We start from the raw sequence: 20,707 nt of genomic DNA on the forward strand, positions 1-20,707 counted from the left end.
TATTTATTTATTTTTTTATCCAAATTCAATTTCATACATTTCCTTAGCCAGCAAATCTAATGTTTTTGGTTTAATACACAAGTGCAAATGATTTAATTTCATTTGATGCACCCAAATCAGAACAAAACTTAAAATTGCCAGGGCCAAAATTCACTGTAGTTACAGGTTGATTAGCAGATGTTTAAAGCATTAGGCCTCTACCTCAACCCTTCGGCACTGATTAAGATGCCATGTTTTATGGACTTTAACAGGTTCTAATTTACTAATAAATAAGCAACATGTAATGGGCTTGGCACTTCAGAAAACTCACTGATGTGGAGCAGACATTTTTCCTCCCTCTTCACTTGTATCTCTATACTAGTTACCTCCCAGACTATACAAGACCAAGCATTCCTCTCTTGCTCTCTTCTCTATGGTTGACTGCTGGCAGTAAAATGGCTGAGCATTTTTTCCTTGGTTTGTCTGCATTTATAACACTTTGGCAGTCTGTCATGAGTCTGAGCCTCAACAATGCCTCTCCTTCTTCATTAAATACTCGGGTTGTTTCTACCTGGTGCCCTCATGATTCGGCTACTTGTCAAAGTGAGTAAACAGAACATTTTTGTGCAGCTCATAAAGAGTCAGTGAGGCTTCTCTCAACAAGAGGAGCTGGGGTCTTTATTGGTAGTTCCTCATGTTTTACTGCCTTGAATCAGTCCTCGCCAGGGATTTTAATAATTTTGAGCAGTCCATGCAGAGTACGGTTTTTATGGAGTGACTTTGGATTCCAGGCATTCTTTTTTTCCAAATGATAGAGAACCAATTAATCCCACCATCTGCATGGGCCTGGGACACTGGAGGTCATCTGACGTGTCATTTGTTCCACAATTATAATAAAAAAAGGTCAGGAGGAAGCCAAGCTCAACATTGATGACTTGGCTGTTACAATGTCTACGTGACAAAGCTATGTATTGGAATCTGCAGTTGCACTTGTGATTGTGTTTGCATGTATATTTCTTGCTGTATATCCATGAGGACATGGAGACAGGATTGTCAAAGAAGAGTTGTGTCAGACCAACTTGTTGCATGCGCCCTCTCATATGATTGCCAAGCCAGGCTCCTCATTTCCAGGAGCAGTGATGATCACGGTGCTGGTAGTTTGTCACTGGTGTGCGGCTGTTGAAAAGCCTCAGTGTGAAAAGAAGTCTGGTTAATATCACCATCTCTTCTGCATGGCCTGTCTAGTGAACGCTGCAATTTTCTTGGAAGTCCAGAACAATGAGGTGCATGCCTTTCATATTGGCCATTGTGCTGCTGCTATCTGATAGCCAGGCGGCAAACATGTCTGTCATTTTTGTTTCTCCCCGCAAAATGAGATCCTGATGGGTGAGTTTTTGTAGGATCAGAGCAGTGATAAGATGAAAAATGTATTCCAAAGTCAGGCATGAAATTAGGTTTTTTTCTGTCTTCTGAAATATTGCAGAGTACTGAATCCCTTAAAGGATGCCATGATTAGGTAAATATGATATATCTGCAGTATTAGAGTTCAGAGCTGATTACTGTGGAAAATATGTAATTAGATCTGATGTATACCTCAGAGGTTGCAACATTTTTGAGTTGGGTTTCGAGTCCTTCTTTAGCCAAGGACACCTTTCAGTGTTGCAGGTAATTGTCATGCACATCTGGAGTCAAGCAGATGTTGATTGCCTCTACGTTGCCTGCTCTTTGGAGCAGAGTGTTTTAATGGATTGAGCTCCTAAAACACACATCATTGTATAACACATAGATCTTTTGCTTATTTTGATTTGATTTTTTTTTTCATATGCCTAACAGCAAACTTAGAACCTCAGAGTACTTTGAATAGAACAGCTGTAAAGGAAAAGATTCATGGATGACTCTGCTTCAAAAAAAAAAAAAAAAAAAAAACATGAACATGTTGAACAAGCCCTACATGGGGAAAATAGGCACAGGCCCTCCATTGTCGATGCACTGCTGGCTGATGCAGGTCAGGAGACTGTAAGTTGTGGGGAAATGGGGTTTGTACATTTTGGCCTGAAGGTGGTGCTAGAGGAAAGGTCATAAGGTCACCAGAGATGACAGAGGTCATCCTCTGGGGCACATGAATATGCTCACCAAATTTCATAGCAATCCACTGAATACATTTCAAAATATGATGCCTTGGAGTTAAGTGTTGGATGGACAGACAGATCGACGGACCAACTTGGCCATCCTCTGGCCTCGGCAGCCAGCGGGGTAAATATCCAATCATTTCTCACGTGGCATGGCATGCTCTCGTGTTAACCACAAGGGCTAAGTCGGGTGTTTTATTGTCCTTTTGGATTTGCCATTTTATATTGTTTGTCATTTTCTCCTCCTTCTCCAAGATTAAATCCAGGTATTTCTTCCCGGCTTTCATTTCTTGGTCTCAACTCAATTGTGAAGGATTTGTCTCATGAAAGGAATAAAAATAGTAAATAGCTTGGTCAGTAATTACTTTCATATTTTGCATTTCCCCCCTTTCTTTCAACACCCAGCCATGAAAAAAACCCCAAACCGATATTATAGAGCACACCACTGGCAGTAATTATGTACAGTATATATATGTGTGTGTGTGTGTGTGTGTGTGTGTGTGTGTGTGTGTGTGTGTGTGTGTGTGTGTGTGTGTGTGTGAATAAAAAAAAAAAAAAAATCCCTCAGCACCTAACAAAGCCAAAGTGACTTATTCTGTAAAATATGTTGCATGTACTTTGTACAATGACAGCATGATGCCTCATTAGCGTGTCTGGCGTGCTTGTCGATGTCACATTCCTAATGACATCATTGTTATGAGGCCAATTGTAACTTTTATGGCTCAACCTGTCAACTTTGGGCCGAATGACAGTTCTGTTGTCTGTTTGCAATCAGCGACTGCTTTTTTAAGGTTTGCCGACAAGTCCTGTTGTGCAATATAAAAATGCACAACAGTGTAAAGGTTAGGATATTTGAGTCAGGTGGTGCTGTGCCTTGTTAGTACCTGCTGATTCATTCTTTAATTTGTTTTCCCACAACTTGTCATTTGTAACACTGAAAAAATGTTGACGCATTCTCTGGTCCTTGGTAGTTGACATGACTGGACAAACTTCACTGTGACACACTTTCCTGTTCCAACATCTTGTAGCTGTTTTATTTCTTATCTCCGCTCACCCTGTGTCATGAATCACACACAATAATGACCCTCATTAAGGTATTTGAGTTTATTGAGTTTATTGTTTGTGTGTGTGTGAGTGTGTGTGTGTGTGTATACCGGTCAGTGCTCCAGCTGTTGGACTTGAACGTTGCGCAAGCCATGTGGGGGAATGAGTCCCGCTGTGGATGTATCCTGGCATCCCAACCATTTCCTGTCAGATAGGATTATGAGGCCTCTGTGTTCTGCTCTCTCATGGCTGTGGGCCTCATGATGGTGCTCAAAAAACACACTCTGAATGGCAGGGGGAGCGAGTGGGGTGGGAGGTACATGGGAAGTGGTCGCAATGGCATGGAGTCCATGAGTTCCGCATGATCTTGAGCTGCTGTTCTGATGTCGAACAATGTGCAACAACACACACTGGACGCAGATGTTGCTGGGAAGCACTTGGCACTTTGTCTTTCTGTCTTCTCTCAGATGCAGACTGTTGTACCGTACAAGCTGATAAACTGTAGTGCCTCCCGAGTCTGCGGCCATCTCCCCTCCTGGAGCCCGAAGGCTACAGCGACTTGTTAGACAGTCTGCTGTTGCTGTATCACCTCCTTTATTTTTAATATCTTTGAATGTCTCCTTTGATAGTGAAGAAATGAGTTTGTTACAGTTATTTAGGTTGTAAATTAGGCTTTTTCTGTGGGGGCATTTCCCTTGTCTGCCTAAGTGCCCTTGATGGACTGCCTTATGTAACGTCATGGACAGTGGGAAACTCTACTGGCCATCATTCCCATGTTCAGATAACTGTTTCCCTGAGATATCAACCAGTATGGTCAGGTAAACATCTGCGTTAATCGCATTTCATGCTTTTTTCCGGGAATCATCATTGTGTACATCATTGTTTTGCTGCCTGTACAGCACAGAGGCAAACTATGCGAATAATGCCTATTCCTATTACTGACTCAATTAGAATGTAATGACCTCTTAAGAATTTTCTGCATCTCTCATTAAAGCGTGCCATGCGTGCCACTTTCTCCTCAGTGTCAGTCATGGAGAGAGCTTTCCTGGAAATAAGCAAGCAGTCTGGAACGCACAGGAAACTGCCGTTTCTTCACATCCTGCTGTGTTTTTTGTCATGTGTTCACGATCCTTGTTTTGCATGCTGTATACGTGTCTGAGACAGAATAGCTGTGTTAGTCATCACAACGCAAAGGTTAGAAAAAGAGGGGAAAAAAAGGCGAGTTACGAGGAAAAATACATTGAGAGGAAAAGAGGACAATAGGCTGTCCTTCCAAACAGAAATGTGGGGGTGCATGACCTCCTCTCGCTCGCTCCTAGAAATTCTCAATAAGTTTACGCACATTCTCCCTGCACCGTGGCATTCAGATCTGTTCACAGAGCAGTGACATGGCTACCTGTGGAAAATTACTTACACTTTGCTGGTAGAGTAGGAACACTAGCTCTGCTCCACTTCTCAGTCTTTCACTTTCCATTCATGCTAATCTCCTGCTATAGATTTTTACTGCTTATCTGTTTGCTTTGTTCAAGCTGACCTCCATTTGCCATCGGTGAGCTTTCAGTATCATTTAGCCTCCCTGTCAGCTCACTGGTGGTAAGGTGGAGGTTTGTAGATGATAATAAGATAAAGCTGATTGTGTCCACAGCATATGAGCTCTGACCATGTTCAGTCAGCCATTGTTTTTTTTCTAGATAACAGGACAATGCCTGGTCTTCTGTGACATTTTCATTGTGAAGCAGGCCGCTGCTGTTTCATTATTGATATTCTAGGTCGTCACGAGTTACTGTTCGGTGTAGTAGGGCAACGTCAGACAAAGTGCAGTGCTGAACTTTTGGTCCTTTCGTCCAAATAGTGCTTTTTTCTGTTAAACGTTAGCACTTTTCTGCCTGTGCACTTCCACTTGCTGTTTCTATTTTCACTCGGCTCCATGAACTCCTATGACCTGAAGCATTGTTAAGGATGCTGGTAAACAATGCTTTGGTGTCGCTCCAAGCTGGAACAGTTTACCGCAACCCAAATAACTGTAAAAAAGTTGGCGACAAGAAAAATACAACACAAAGTATGCCGCTCAGTCCATGGGGGGCCAGCCTTTCATGTGTAGCTGCGGAACTTGTGTTTTGCATTTACTGCACTCTGTACATTCTTGGGTTTTTTGAGGGATGGGGGAACAGAGGCCCCACTACCGACCACTATTGGGAAGTACAGTGCAAGCATTCCTCTCACAATCCTCTCCCCTCTCTCCCGCCAAAATTAAAGACTCTGATAGTCTGTTGCTTAGTTAAATTTTTGGAAAAATCCAGCATTGACTTTGACCGCGAGGCAGAGGACTCTGTGAGCGTTCATGCGTGACATGGACAGAAAGACGGAGTGAGAGAAAGAGCAAGAAACAGAGAAAATGTGTGTGATATACATTCCCTTGCTATGGGGTCTGAGGGTTATGAGGTGCAACACCAGATCAGAATCAGTGCTGTTGTTTTGACATGGTCTTAAATCAAGTTTCCGCTACCCAACCTCATTTACAGAGTTCAACAAATAAATCCCAACAAAGCTTACCAGAGATAAGTACCAATTTCCTGTGCATGAAGTACTTCTGGGTCCAACTCAGGTCCCTTTCTCCTGTTCACATTTGGTTGGGCCTCTAAGTCCTCTGCTCCAAGGTTTCTAATGTATTATTCGTCTTAATGCCTTTACCCAGAATGTTCCATTAAACAGGCTTATTGACCTTAAAAAATCCAAATACGAAGACCCTTCGGAATGGTGTATAAATGTGAGGGGAAGGAATATTTTCGACCATTGTCCGCCTTAAAAAAAAAAAAGAAATAAAAAGAAGGAAATAAATTTAATTTGCTTTCTGGACAGTCGTAACTGCTTGACAAATGGACAAAGCATTTTACTGGCAAAGCAATTGGATTTAATGTAACGTGCCACGAATTTCTTGAATGAGACTTGTATGGCAATCTGGTTAAAGAATGCAAAACATAAAATTACCAATAAATTGAAAACTGGAACATTCTGACAGTTTTGTCAGGGCAATGATTATATAAGACTATTGAAAGCATATGTCCTAATAGTGGAGCAGAGCAGACAGTGAGTGGCTCTGGCAGGACTCTATTGAGCATTGCTCTGACATTTAACAGGACAACGTGTCTTTATGTAACAGGAAGTTACGTTTACTGAAGATAAATTCAGTGCCCCCCAGTGATTCCTCCTAGATCACATCAGTGCATCGCTGATTTATGGCATAATAACAATCATGTGTATGGAAGACAAATGTCTTGCATTGTAGGAATTCACATATACTTGTATAATAGATACCATAACTATTGCAACACTTTCTTACCACAACACGATTGTTGCACACACAGCCATGTATCATGTCTCCTGCCCCAAGCTCACTTCTCCTCTGTTGTTTGTCCTGCAGGACTGCTCCACCTCGGAAGAGTACACTGTGGCTGCTGCACTGCTGCCCCTCACAACAGCCTTTTACCGGGTAAGGAACTGAATGGAAAGGACAGATGTATGGGAGTTCAGTTTGGCAATTTTGTCGTTCATTCTTCTTCTCAACTTTCTCTCTAGATCTCTCTCAACTTTCTCTCTAAATGTCTCTTTTGCTCTGAATGCACCAGCTCGGTTCTGGGATCTATCAGAAACTTGTTTTGCAAGGACACCCAGCACCCACTCCAGCCTGCATGTCCTCTGAGCTTTTATGACTGATGTAAAGCAGCGTATGTTCAGTAATGTATTCAAAGTAATCCTCTGGTTTAACTGCACTCATGGGAAGTTTTTTAGCTGATGTTTGCATAGTAAATATTTTAGATGCCTGTTATTTATTTGATGTTTTGGTGAATGAACTGTGACTCTCAGCCAGCCTGTGACTTACTGTGTTGGAAATAAGTTTTGAAAACTTTGTGTTATCCCCTCTGAGTTTCATTAATGCATGACTGTTGCATGCATATTACTTTTGATTATCTAATAAACAAGCAAACAAACAGACTGTATACTGCAGGAAGTCTTGAGAGTGGACGCTGACCCTTGCTGATCCTGGACCAAGCATTTGAAGGGAGCAGCAGGGCCACTTTAAAAGTGTACCTCCATAGCCAAGTGCAGAGGACCTGCTGTGGCTTGTGGTTTCCAGCCCGCATGATCCACTCAGGGTTGCTGCAGTGTTTGCCACAAATATGTCCCCACAGCTTGCTCGTTGCTATAGGGACAGACACAACTGTCCTCATTTGCTTTTTGTTGGGTACCAGTACCGTACCCTGATGGGCTGGACTGGGACCTGGCCTGCCTTATACCACCACATGACTCATCCAGTTATACACGCCACAGGCTGATGTAACTCGCTCAGATAAGCCATGCGCATTATTTGTGTCTCTTTGTTTTCATGCCCACCAACATAAATTAATCAATTATATGAGCAATGCCAAGTTAAATGTCTGCTTGTTAACGCATGTGTGGAACTGCATTCCATTATATAACAATGGTCTTTTAAAATGATGATCGTTGTTTGGACATTATAGGGCTTAGTGATGAAGTTATATATCTCTGTCCTTATTAGAGGATTTTACATGGGATCTCTTTCCTGGCACTTAAAGCACATAAGAGGGAAAGATTTTTTTAGTTCTAGAAGGCAACACGTTTTTCCTTGCTATTTACAGATGAATGGAAATGGCGACAAGCTGGAGCCTCACCCATAAGGTCAAAAGCAAGGGGAGGTCAGGGGGAATCAGCCAAAAGTATTCTGTAATCTCTGCTTTAGTGGTGCAGAGATCATGCAGTGAAAAGGTGGAAAAAACAAAACTTGGTAATGGAGTGCAGTTCCCAGCAGCTGTCATCATGGGTGTGGGCTGCGATGCACTAGATTATTTTGACATCAAATATTAGGTCATCGTGCCCTGTTTTAATTTTCATACATATTTCTGGGCCTGTTCAACACTGCAGTTTTTAGAATAACAAGTGATGGTTTCAAAGTTTGACAACACAGATGGAAGGCCCCATGTCTTACAACATGTAACTTATGTAACTAATTCTGAGAAGCCTTGCTAGCATGGCGTCTCTAGCATTGCATATGCACTAATGTATAGTGCAGACAGTTGTGAACTTGTGACCGGACAAAGCCTTGAAACTAATTGTAAAGTACTAGTATTTGTATGTGAAGAAACCCTGTGAATGTGATTGGACATGATATCTCATACCTGGCAGTAGTTAAAGGATTACAGAGTCTGGTTTTCACCACTCACTATCCAGAAGAATTGGCAGGACATTGTTGATTGAAGTTCCTGCAGGGAGAGAGGCGTCCATTCTTGACTATTAAGTAGAAGGAATTGAATTGAGCTTTGATAAACATAGAGTAGATGCATGCTCCTTTTTATGTTTTGTATTTTTTTTTTTTTTGCACAGATCCACACCTGAGATAGCTAGCCAGTACAACCAGTCTGTACACACACACACACACACACACACACACACACACACACACACACACACACACACACACACACACACACATACTGGATGTTTAATGACTATCTTATTCAAAGCTGGGAGATTAGACCCTCTCTGTGAAATTCAGTCACCAATTCAGTCTTAGGGGAGTGGGTGAGAACTCTGTAGAAGATTTGTTAACAAATTATGAATACTGATTTCTCCATCAGTGTCTCCTCCCTTTGTACATTTTGTTCTCCCTCTGCATCACATTCTGCTATGGTGAAAATCAAGAAATATCAAAGGTATATCCTGTCTAATGGTGAAATATTCAAAGAAGAGGAGAGATGATGTACACTGTTGCTCTGTTGCTGTTTAAATCAAAGAAAACCAGCACTTAGACAGTAATCTGTCTTCGTCAGGGTCATTGAATGTATGTTTATATTGCAGTTTTGGGGATAGAATCAAGGTATAGCATATTTAGTGCAAGTAATAATAATAAGAGGAATGTTTCTGTTGCCCTCTTCAAAAACCAGAGTAGTAGAGAACACATGAGATAGATGTTTTTCCTGGACTGCCTCTTCAGAAGTTCTTGTAATAATCCCTTATCAACACTGCCTGCCAAACTTGGGGTAAAACATTGTTTTTCTCCTCTCAGACACTGCACATTAAAGACAGCATTTCTTCTAGTTCAAGAGTCAGACATTGGTCAAGTCCCTGTTTGGTATTCTGGGCCAGAGTTTGGCATGCTTGCACTATGTTCATGCTTACAGTGCTACTGTCCCCATGGCCCCAGAGTCTCTGCTGGTCCTGGGACGTGGGAAGTTCCCTCGCACTGCAACGCTCTGCTCCCAGAGTCTGCAGTGATGGAGAGAGACAGACTGTGTTTACAAGCCATATGTTGAGGCTGCCACTGACCTACATTCTATATCCAGTCATTTTCCCTTCCACATTTCTTTGCTTTCCCCTTAACTTGACCCTGTTTCGGTGTAATGCATACTAAATCACATAGAAATATCATTTGTTGGACGTTCTGTACAGTAACCTAGTTCAGGTAGACGGAAGGAAAGGCTGATTTGCACAGGATCTTGTGGCTCAGAACGTGCAGGCATGGTCTCGGTTGGTCTCCGTAGGTAAAGTTTATCTAAACGCCACGCGACCTTTGTACAGTGCCTCTCTGTTAGAGGTGAGGTTTTACATTTTGTTATGATACTCTAATCTGCTGACAGTTCCTCTGGCAGTCATTATCTAGTGAGGGCTGACTTTATCAGGAGATGAAGAGTTGCAGTTGAAGTCTGGGTCAATGTTATTTTGCCATTTACTGTCCCATATGACATTTCTTCTTACATTTGAATATGTCACTGGAGGAAAGGTTTTGTTTGACGTTTGACTCCATGAGGGAAAATCGCAAATTGGATACAGCAGCAAGTCTAAAGCCCAAACATAATTGTGGATGACTTGTACGGCGAAAAACACTTGACTGTTAGCATTCTTTCGGCCCTAGTTTATGCATGGAGGGATTTGACAGTTTGCTCTGTCAAACTGTTTTACACCATGTCTTGGCAAAGAAATGATCTCCTGGGTGACCTTTTGTATCTCTGAGATGTCCAGCATTTGACTTATAACTGTTTACTTTGTTTTGTAGAACATTTGTGTTAGTGGCATATCATGCATTTACACAATTATGGCCTATGGATGCCATGATGGACTTGTTTGTTCCTCAGCTTTCAACATGTTTGTGCCCTTGTGTTTGTTTTACTGGACTGATTATTGTAAATACATTGTTTGGATGGAGACTTTTTCATGGTTTCAGGATACACATAGTTTTCCTCACAATGCACTGACTCAGACGTAGAAATGCATGAAATTAGGAGATTGATTGTGTAAGGGTCAGGACTGCATTCCCACAGAGGACTTGTCCAAAAGTAATGGCTGTTTTTGTATCTGCGATTCAGGAATGCTATGACTTCTTCCAAAACACTTGTAAATAATGTTGCCGCCCCAAGGCTGGTGACATATCAGATACGGCGGTCTTGACTCAAGAGTCTATATACAGGTCAAGAAGTAGAGTTTTGAGAGAGACTGCACTCGCTTTAGTGATGACGTACACCACCTCTCAGTCTCAGCTGATGACACCGTCGACATGCATGATTGTGTATTGCTGCCCAGCCACGGCTCGAAGCAGTTGATCATGTTTTGAACCCGGGGATCATGCCCCAAAGTTCAAAACAAGATCCCAAATCCTGATAGCCTCAATCTTTTGACCTGTACAAGGCATTTACTCTCTCTGTCTCCACTTGTGGTTTTTCTTCTTGTTTTTCACCCCTTCTCCCTCAACCCTGCATTCCTCCTCTTCACTGGGCAAGTCACACAGCCAGATGGGTGTCTGATAGTGTTAGACTCCCTCCTTCTACATGCCCCCCCTCTAGCTTTCCTTCCATTTTTCCTTTCTTCCTCCCTTCCTTTCCCCCTATTTTCTGCTTCCCTCTCCACCCACTCTCCTCCTCCTCACCCATCTGTCTTTCCATGTGTCTCTCTCTAGTTCTGTAAGCCAAAGCACAAAAGCTCCCTGTATTATCATATTAGGGAGAGCTGACCCTGGTCAACTTGACCTGCGTACATCTGACAAGTCTGGCAAAAGGAACAGCCGGGCTGAGTATTTAGCAAAGACAAAAACACACATGCACGATCCCACCCCCCCACACACAGGGAGTATACACACCACCTGCCGTGAGACACACACTGAACAGCAGAGAGGTCTTATGCTGCTGTCCACAAGGCTAGAATTCTCCTGCTTATCGCATTTGTTGCAATTTATTTATGGCTGCGTTTCATTCATCTCCATTCTTTACGTTTGACCTCTCCGTGCAGGCGTCTAGACTATGTAATCCACCAAGGTAATCTGCAAGTCTGTTAAGCTTGACCACTGCCTGACGCTTCAGTCAGTTTACTCCCTTTACAGCTGTTCAGAGTTTTTATGAATGAATTCACTTAAAGCAGTTTAGGTACAAGGCTTTTAGGAGGATTTAGAGTTGAGAGGGGAGTGGTAGGACCGACCTGATCGGAATCTATTTTGACTGATCGGTCGATACATTCAGGATTGTTGCTTGAAGAATTTATGAATTGTTTTTGTTCTGTTTTTTGTGTCTTTCACACCTTAAAATGACTTCACATTCTCAGTGGTGCCACATTTTCTGAACAGCTGCCCCGTAGTTTTGTGAAGCACTATCTGAAGAATAGCAAAAGGGGTACTCTGACTCAACTGTTTTATTTACCATATTTATTTACCATATTAGAGCACATATTAATTTGTTAGAGTGTTCTGCATACATTTCATATTTTAATTCTGAGACAGCTGACAATTTTAGGTCAGTTATTACTTGCTACAGGGTGGAAATTAAGTCTGCAATAAATATGAAAAAGTTGGCACATAATGGATAAGAAATGCAAGAATTATGTTGAAGTATTGTGAAGAAACACTGAGTTGAATATTTTTTGATACCGAGTCCTGATCTGACCTGTATCTGCAGTAAATAAATGATACAGTTACTCATTATGAATACATTGAAGTCAATGAAACCAGCCCATTGAAGGTGGATTTAGCTGTTATTAAACAGTTGCTCTACTTAAATAAAATTGATCCTTTAATGACTTTTATCAGATGCATTCTAAACATAAATAAATAAATAATAATTCATTCATTCATTAATTGAAATAAATATATAAAGTCAATAAGAAAATATGTTAAAGATTGTTTAAAAATATGTTGTGCTGTATAACGCTCGAGAAATGCTTGCCTCGACAACATTGCACATACCTGCCGGTTTTGTTTTCAAAGTGAAATAATCCACACAGCTGACGTTTCGACACCATGCCTCTCTCCTCAGTTATGTTGTTTACTGCCACAAGTCAGTAAACAAAGGCGACGATTGGCGGCACTACATCATTCGACAGTTGGCATAAATTAGACAGATGAGGAAAATTATATTGATTGGAGATGACCTTGATCCCTTTGAAAATGCACCTTGATTGGGCCCCAGTACTACTGATATTTGAAATCATCTCAACACGTCCCCTAAAACCTAAAGCCTAAAACAGGAGACAAATAGGACTAAAACTTCAGCACTACTCTCCTGTATGGTTGCTTCTCCTCTCTGCTGTCCTCTCCCTTTGCTTCTGGTCGGGCCCATCAGACTGTGAATAGAGCTGTTTTGGTTCTGTCTCTAATAATTACAGTAACCATGCCACTGTTAGTCATTTAAAGGGAAACGGTAAAGCGATAATGGAAACCACTGTATTCTGTCAGGCTCAAGGGAAAGAAATCAGAAGCTAATCTAATAACAAGCTTGAGCCTTACTAAAGAACGACACATGGCCTTCAGACTCAGCTGGCGGGGACTTGGTGGTTAATGGTGGTTCATGGTGCTGGGCATGTATAAATTACGGTGGCACAGCCATGTTAAGTAGTGGTTTGATATTTTTTCCCCGACTTGCTGCGTGGTGTTTATGTCTTAGTTTATGCATCAGGGAGCCGTTTTAATGCCTTTAGCTGAGCCATGTATGTCCCTTCCATAGCTGTTCTTGCAAAAAACAGGTGCTTTACTCTTCAACCCCAACACATGAAAAACAACCAGGCCATTTCCAAACCTACAGAGAAAGAGGGGTGGTCTGACATTTTGTTGTTATGTGTTAAAAACTCATGACCTGCCAGGAATGATTGATCCCACTTGAAAACCTTGGCAGCTTCATGGTGTTTCTTTTGCTATTTTCCCCAGCATGTTGGCAAACTCCTTTTCATGTGGCACTTACTGCTGCTCCATTTGTTTCATTAGTTGTGACTTTTGAGACCGTAAAAACCACTTTGTGATGCAAAAGCTTGGCAAATCTAACTCTGGCTGCCCACGGGCATAGCCATCTGTTGTTTTAAAATGCTCCTCCACATCATCTTGACTGTGCTGACTTCATTATGTCTTTGCAGAAACTGGCCGCTGGAGTGAACCAGTATGCCTACACTTGCATACAGGACCATCCCATTTGGACCAACCAGCAGTTCTGGGAGGCCACGTTCTACAGTGAGGTCCAGGGTCAGATCCGAGCCCTGTATCTCACTGCTCCAGAGGAGAAAGTGGGCATCAGTGCCAGGCTAAAGGTATGTGAAGAACCCTAACCCCCAAAACCCTGATGTATTAAATCATCAGTGTGAAATTAGAACACTGGTCACAATTCAGGCACTTCCTTTATGTATGACTTAATGTGTGATCGAATTATTCTCAACTGGGTGTTCAAGATTCTCTGTTCGCAATGTAATATCGCGGGGTCACAAGATGATTTATGATGTCGGGAAAAAACTTTTTTCTACTATCTGATTTTTTTCTTGTGAAATACTCGTGTTCAGCCTCCAAGACCTGAAGTGAATTCAAATAAAACAACTTTAAAGAGGAAAATTGTTCATTTGTTGAACAATTCATCACTCAGCATTTGGGCTGGATGATATATGGTGATGTGAGGAAAGATATCGCCTGGGAATTTAGATATCATAATATCATGATATGACATACATGTGTTGCCTTTTCCTGGTTTTACAGCTGTATTACAGCAAAGGGATGCCGTTCTCTGAACTTATTAGACTGTGGGTGTTCTATTATTTGCCTCTATCCCATTGATCATCATATCCACATTACTAATGATTGTTTGTCAAAAATCTCCTCTTTGTAAAATCTGAAATATGAAAGCATCATTAGTCATCCCTCAGCACAAAAGTGATGTTGAGCAATTCATATTTGATTTTGTTCGTATTGCTCAGACCTGAACAGCCTGTGATGGTGGTTATAGGCATCACTTTTAGGTCATAAGTCAAAGAGGTTGAGAAGCACTGACTTATTCAGCCACACTGAAAGCTTAATCTGAATCTGCATTGGGGTCCTTCTGCCCACTTTTTCCCACTTTGATGGTGTGATGTTCAGGACCAGGGCTCCGTGCCCCCAGCAGCAGACAGAGATGAGGAGCAGACGGCCATGGACCTGGCAGCAGAGCAGCTGCGCACGTGGCCCAGCCTGAGCAAGGACAAGCAACAGGAGCTGGTGAAGAACGAGGAGAGCACAGTGTTCAGCCAAGCTATCCACTACGCCAGCCTCATGGTATATCTGCTGGTGCCTCTGGACACCAGCAAGAACAAGCTGCTCAGGAACACACCTGCCACTGACTGGGAGAGTGGCAGCAACAGCATCGTCACCAACAGGTCAGGCCAGAAGAAGAGCAAGAGGAGTGGAGTCACTCCGTTTGTTTTGTCCAGAAAAGATTTTTAAAGCTCCTAATTAGTTAGATAGAGTTATAATCATCTGTGTATGTGTTTAACTCGCTCACTACCACGGAATATTATACAGTCTTTTTAGTTTTAGTGACCACTTCTTGTTTTTCATGGTGACTTTTAGTGATAATCATTGTGCCTCCTCAGTGGTTATTGTTCTACCCATCACATTTTGCTTTTTAGTAATACTTTATTGATTCATTGCTTCTCCATGATACCTATTCCTTATCTGACCCCCACCCCACCCCCAACACCTCTTCTCACTGTAATGAAGATCACAGCTCACCAACTCATTATCACCATCACAGAACCCCAAAAACTCATCAGTTTCATCATCCAAATTCAAAATAAAAAAAAAAATGTTTCACTCCCTACCTCTGCTCTAAATGCTGTAATGAATGGTATGTTAATGATAAAATGCAACCTTCTTTTTTTTCTTCATCTTTTTTTTTCCCGGATCACCATATTAGTGATCTTTGTAGGATGAGGATGATGATGATGAGGATGATGATCTTAATAATAATAACAGCAATAATAATAATAATAATAATAATAATAATAATAATGAAAAAATGGGAAAACACAAAAAAGTTTGCTAGGCCAGTATTACAGGGGCAATTACAGAATAACATAAGATTTTTTTTTTTTAATGGCATGTCTGACAGCCCATCACATAACAACTGACTCATGAACTAAGATAAATTTACCTAGTAACAGTTATTTTATTGGCTTAAAAAAAAAGAAAATTCATCCATGATGCCTTCTGGGTGCATGTATGCACCCTTGGCCATCCAGAACGTTGGCAAAGTGTGTGCAAATGTGCACCTGCGGCAGTGAATTAGTTAATGACCAACAACAGCTCTTAGAGAAGACAAAATAGTTTTAGCCAGTTCAGTATTTCTACGGTAGAACGATCAGTGTGTTGTTGTAAGCCTCAAGGTAAGGTTTCCTGATTTGGGAGTACGTGTACCTCTCTTAATAAGGTGATGATAAGTATGTGGGTGGATGTGGTGTAACACACAGCGAACATGATACCTTCTTATTTAGCCAAATGGAACATAGTATCCCTTCCATTTCCGACCCACATCCGTCCTGTCAGGTTCACATTGCCATCTCACAAAATGGAGAGGGGCTCATTTAACTTCTCTCTGGGAGTTTAAAACCCTCAGGGTGTCTTCAGTAGGGCAACTCTCCACTCAACCAAACCAAACAAGCTTAAAGTGTAAGTGATTTCCCGTGCTCTGCAGTAACTGTAAAATGAACTAATTCTGGGAAGATTCTTCATGTATGTTTTTTTTTCTTAGAAATGGAAGAAGTGCAGCCAAAGTTTGATATTAGGATTATCTGTTTGTACTGCTCCACAGCAGTAATTGGTAGTCCTTAACAAACAGGAAATGTTGAGTATTTGAGCTTTATACAAATGTCACAGCTCAACGTCATGATCTGAATTTCAAGCTTTAATCCCAAATAAGAAAAAGAACAGAATGTCTTTGATTTGTTTCCATTTATGATGAAGAGTAAGAAAGTCTTGGCCAAGAATTTGTTTGTCTGGCACTTATTTTATCTTATCTTTTTTTTTTTTTTGCCCCAGACTTCTTTTGTTTCTCACAGAGGACATTTGGATCTCATCTCATCATTCCTTGTTTGTAAATGCAATAGCACGGTTGCATCACTGTCTCATGTGAAACATTCTGCATGGCCAACACTATCTGAGCAATTTGTTGGACTCACTTTGTGAATTCACACAGCATTGCCATTCTAACTCTGTGTCTTCAGACCACCACAACAGATCTCTCCGTTAATCCCTGTCAACAAGGGATCAACCCATTATCGGTCCAGGACAATTATTGGTGCCAGTATTCAGAATTTTTCATTATTCGGTAACACAAACTTGATTTACATGAAGGCCGATATGAAAACCACTCAAACTCAACCTCTCTGTCTGAAAGACAGTAGAACAAAAGCAATTAGCCAGCTAGACAATTTTAATTTCACTTTCAGTGTATTTTTTTTAATAATATAATATTAATAAATCATTTATTAGTTCAAAGCAAGGTTTGTGTTTTTGAGTTTCTAATACTGTAAATTTTGACAGTGCAATTGTCAAATTGCAAATGAATATCGGGCCTACATATCTGTTATCGGTGCCCTGGATCAGTAATTATTGGTATGTGTATCAACCCTGAAAATCAATATCAATCAATTCCTGCTTTCAACAAACACCTCTCTGTGACACCAACTTCATCATGGGCACCATCTTATCACACTCTCATTCTCTACTTATTTGGGTGTTTGTGCATGTTTTACAGCATTGCAGGCAGCGTGGCAGAGAGCTTTGACACAGAAAGTGGGTTTGAGGACTCGGAGAACAGCGATGTGGCCAACTCTGTGGTCAGGTTCATCGCTCGATTCATCGACAAAGTGTGCACGGAGAGCGGAGTAACCCAGGACCACATCAAAAGTCTGCACAGCATGATCCCAGGTATACGACCCCTTGTCACCATGCGCTGAGCCCGGTGACCCCTCCCCAGTGACATCATACTCTGCCACTGTCCTAATTCCCTCAGCTTTATACAGTTACTCCTGGATGTGTGTATTCTGAGCAAAGGCCTCTGAGCTGATTATCTCCTGACATGGTAACAGGCCTTAAAATCTGTAAACATAGGATGTGGTTGTAAGTACGTGCGTACATTCATGTGTTAGTCTGTACCAGTTCAGCATGTGCTGTGCTGATGTGTATTTTTATCTTTGTATGTGTACTCATGTACTTTGGTGCATGTGTACATACAGATGTATCACAATGGCAAATAATCCCGACCTCTGACCCACAGGCATTGTGGCCATGCAGATGGAGACTCTGGAGGCAGTGCACAGGGAGAGCAGAAGGTTGCCTCCCATTCAGAAGGTGAGTGCTGCCCTACACTGGGCTGCTGGTAACACAACTACAGCCAAAGGCACACATTTGTAAAACCAGTGTCTGGAGACATTTTGAATGTTTAGCCTAGATAGTGATTCATAAAAAAATACAGATTTACATGTGAAGATACTTATCAATCTATGCTGATTTAAAGCACCATATTCAATTTAACCACTGTCAAAACTAAAAAATGTTTACCTCATAGCAGGTGTCAGAAATCCTAATTCTCAGCCATGTTCACATACCCAGTTTTCTCTGGTTTTCTGGCTAATCTACACAGTAGGTCTTGCCCAGTTACCAGTTGGTCTTCTGGACCCTGCTCTGCTATATGCCTGCCAGGTTTTGGTAATTCCTTTCATACACACTCATATACACAGACAAACACCATGCCAGTACTGCCTTGGGAGCAACCTGGACATGATGGTGAGCAGTCTGGACTGATCCTCTGCCTTACTTTGTGGTTAACCTCTCATACTTCTGTGTGCTGGACAGAAACTCCCTTTCTGGACTGCTGGCTGCAAGTCGCATGCCAAATACTAAAAAGTGTGTAAACATCACTGACTCTGGATTTAATATTGTAGAAGTTGTGGTAGTACTCGTTGTGTTAGCGGTGTTAAAATTGAGGTAATAAATAAATGAAAAAATAAAATAATAATGATAATGCGCTTCTTGTTAGTGTCCCAGTTGGCAGCTATACTGAGGTGCAGATGGACTCTTGGTCCAGTTGTCCAAACCAGGACAGATTCAAGATGCTCCTGTTATCTCCTGGCCAAGCCTCAGCTCCTCCGCACTGATCCTGTTCATACTGAGGAAACTAAAGCTGTGAGCCATCTAACCCCCCTCCATATGATGTCAGTGACACCGGATCAGCTTATTCCTCCACTGGCTTTGGAGGGCCAAGGAGAGCTGAAGAGTGCAGACTTTCATATAACTTATTTCAGTATATTAGAGAAGGAGCAGGTTGACTCGGTTAATATCATCGCCTGCACTCCTTGTAATGTATGAAAGAGGTGTGTAATAACACATACTGTAGTTCCAAGTCCTTTCTTAAGGAAAACTATGTTGACTTCTCCTGTGAAAGTGTGTTGTGATATTTGCTATTTCAAACTTAACGCTTCTTCAGGATGATTGCTGACATGAAAGTGAATCTGAATATGGGTTAGTATTAAAGTCGTCAGCAACTTAAGACATGTATGAAGAAATTCCTGTTTTTGAAATCAGAATGATCCCTTTTTTAACAAGTGACTGATGCGTTAAATTAGTAACAGCTTTCTAAAAAAATATTCATTCTATACCTATTTTTAGTCATCACACCATTGCATTCTCTATGCACTCCTGTCTTTCTTAGGAGTGTGAGTCACAGATACATGCTTGAATTATAACTGCTGCCCTATTTAAAAATGGATTGTTCTAAGATATTAGAAACTAAGTACATTAATTGGCCTAATTTTACAAATATGCACACCAGATGTCAGGCAGTGTCCATATGTTTAAACACTAAAGGATGTAAAAACCAACCATGACTCTGTTCATAATAAATTGCACAAACAGACGTACAGAACCGTTTCTACCTGAAAAACAAATTATGTCCTTGCCTCGTGGGTTGAAACTTGGTCTCTGCAGAGAAATGCGTCTCTTTTCTTGGCAAATCATCAGTGAAAATAGCTGGGTGCTTTTTATTATTGGAAATGCCATATGATGCCTTGTATGCTTGCAAAACACTGATGTGCACTGGTGTGTTCTTCGATGACATGATGATGTGCATGTGATGCTCTAATATGTCCAGAAAGCTCATGCACTGCTGTAATTTGACATGAGAATGATATAGCCATCCATCACTGGCTTTTTCCCAATCTAATACACTGACCCAAGTGTGTTGGACGCTGTGTGAGGTTTTTACTGGGCTCCCTCGTTTTTCACTACCTTACTCGCCAATGAAAACAAATGTAAGCCCAGATGTGTTCTTAGCTATCTATGTGTCTATGTAGCAATCCCTGTGAATGATATCTTGTTAATCCCCCTTCCCAGCCTAAGATTCTACGTCCAGCACTTCTGCCTGGAGAGGAGTTTGTGTCAGAGGGGTTGCGGGTGGTCCTAGACCCGGATGGTCGTGAGGAGGCCACCGGTGGACTTTTGGGGGGCCCTCACATCCTACCAGCAGAGGGAGCCCTGTTTCTCACCACTTACCGCATCATCTTCAAAGGCACCCCTCACGATCCATTAGGTAATTCCTGTTCCACTGCAATGTTGGGGTCCATTTCCACTGCAACGGTGTCAAAACTTTTGGAAAACTTTGGATCTCACTTTCCCCAAATGTCCAACTGCAATTCCAGTTTTGGTCCTTGTTGTACATGTTGGACTCACAGGGACCAGCAACCTTTTTTTTGGTTACACACTTTTTGGCCACTGAAGCAGCTCAATGGTAAGAGCCAGGAGCTGCAATCTTAAAATTCATATTTATGTAGAAGCATTTGTGCAGCGCCCCAGTAGCTGAGTGTGTACCACATATCAAAGCTGAGTCCTTAACCACAGTGGCCAAGGGTCAATTCCAGACCAAGGCATTTGCTGCATGTCATCCCCTCTCTCCCATGTTTTTCCTGTCTCTGTCTATTATCACTGTCAAATAAAAATGCAGAAATGCCAAAAAAAAAAAAAATCCATTCATTTGAAAATGGAGACAAACACAGCACTGTGAAGGAATGACCAAACTCTCATTGTGGTTTAGGTGGCAAATGAGATTCAGTGGAAGCTTGAGGGAATGAAAAGAAATGAGTATGACTAAAGTAAAATATCACAGGGCTACGAGGCTTCTCTGATCAGTGTTGAGTAAAAATAGAGAAACTGAGGTGGGACTATAAAAAAAAATCAAAAAAACTGAAGGATCACAACAACAGAATTTCATTCATCA

The 20,707-nt window shown here is 41.5% G+C and overlaps 1 protein-coding gene across 2 annotated transcripts in view; it reads left to right on the forward strand.

Moving 5' to 3' along the window:
- sbf2 (SET binding factor 2) overlaps positions 1–20,707 on the forward strand; it is a 120,609-nt gene that overhangs the window by 72,904 nt on the left and 26,998 nt on the right. For both annotated transcript variants that reach the window (XM_030078238.1, XM_030078246.1), the window contains exons 17-22: positions 6,574–6,642; positions 13,554–13,724; positions 14,539–14,813; positions 17,192–17,364; positions 17,714–17,787; positions 19,828–20,023. In XM_030078238.1, coding sequence (XP_029934098.1) covers positions 6,574–6,642; positions 13,554–13,724; positions 14,539–14,813; positions 17,192–17,364; positions 17,714–17,787; positions 19,828–20,023 — 958 coding nt within the window. The remainder of the gene's footprint in view (positions 1–6,573; positions 6,643–13,553; positions 13,725–14,538; positions 14,814–17,191; positions 17,365–17,713; positions 17,788–19,827; positions 20,024–20,707) is intronic.

The sequence above is a fragment of the Myripristis murdjan genome, chromosome 3 (assembly GCF_902150065.1).
Source record: "Myripristis murdjan chromosome 3, fMyrMur1.1, whole genome shotgun sequence".
In the NCBI taxonomy this organism is placed as follows: domain Eukaryota; kingdom Metazoa; phylum Chordata; class Actinopteri; order Holocentriformes; family Holocentridae; genus Myripristis; species Myripristis murdjan.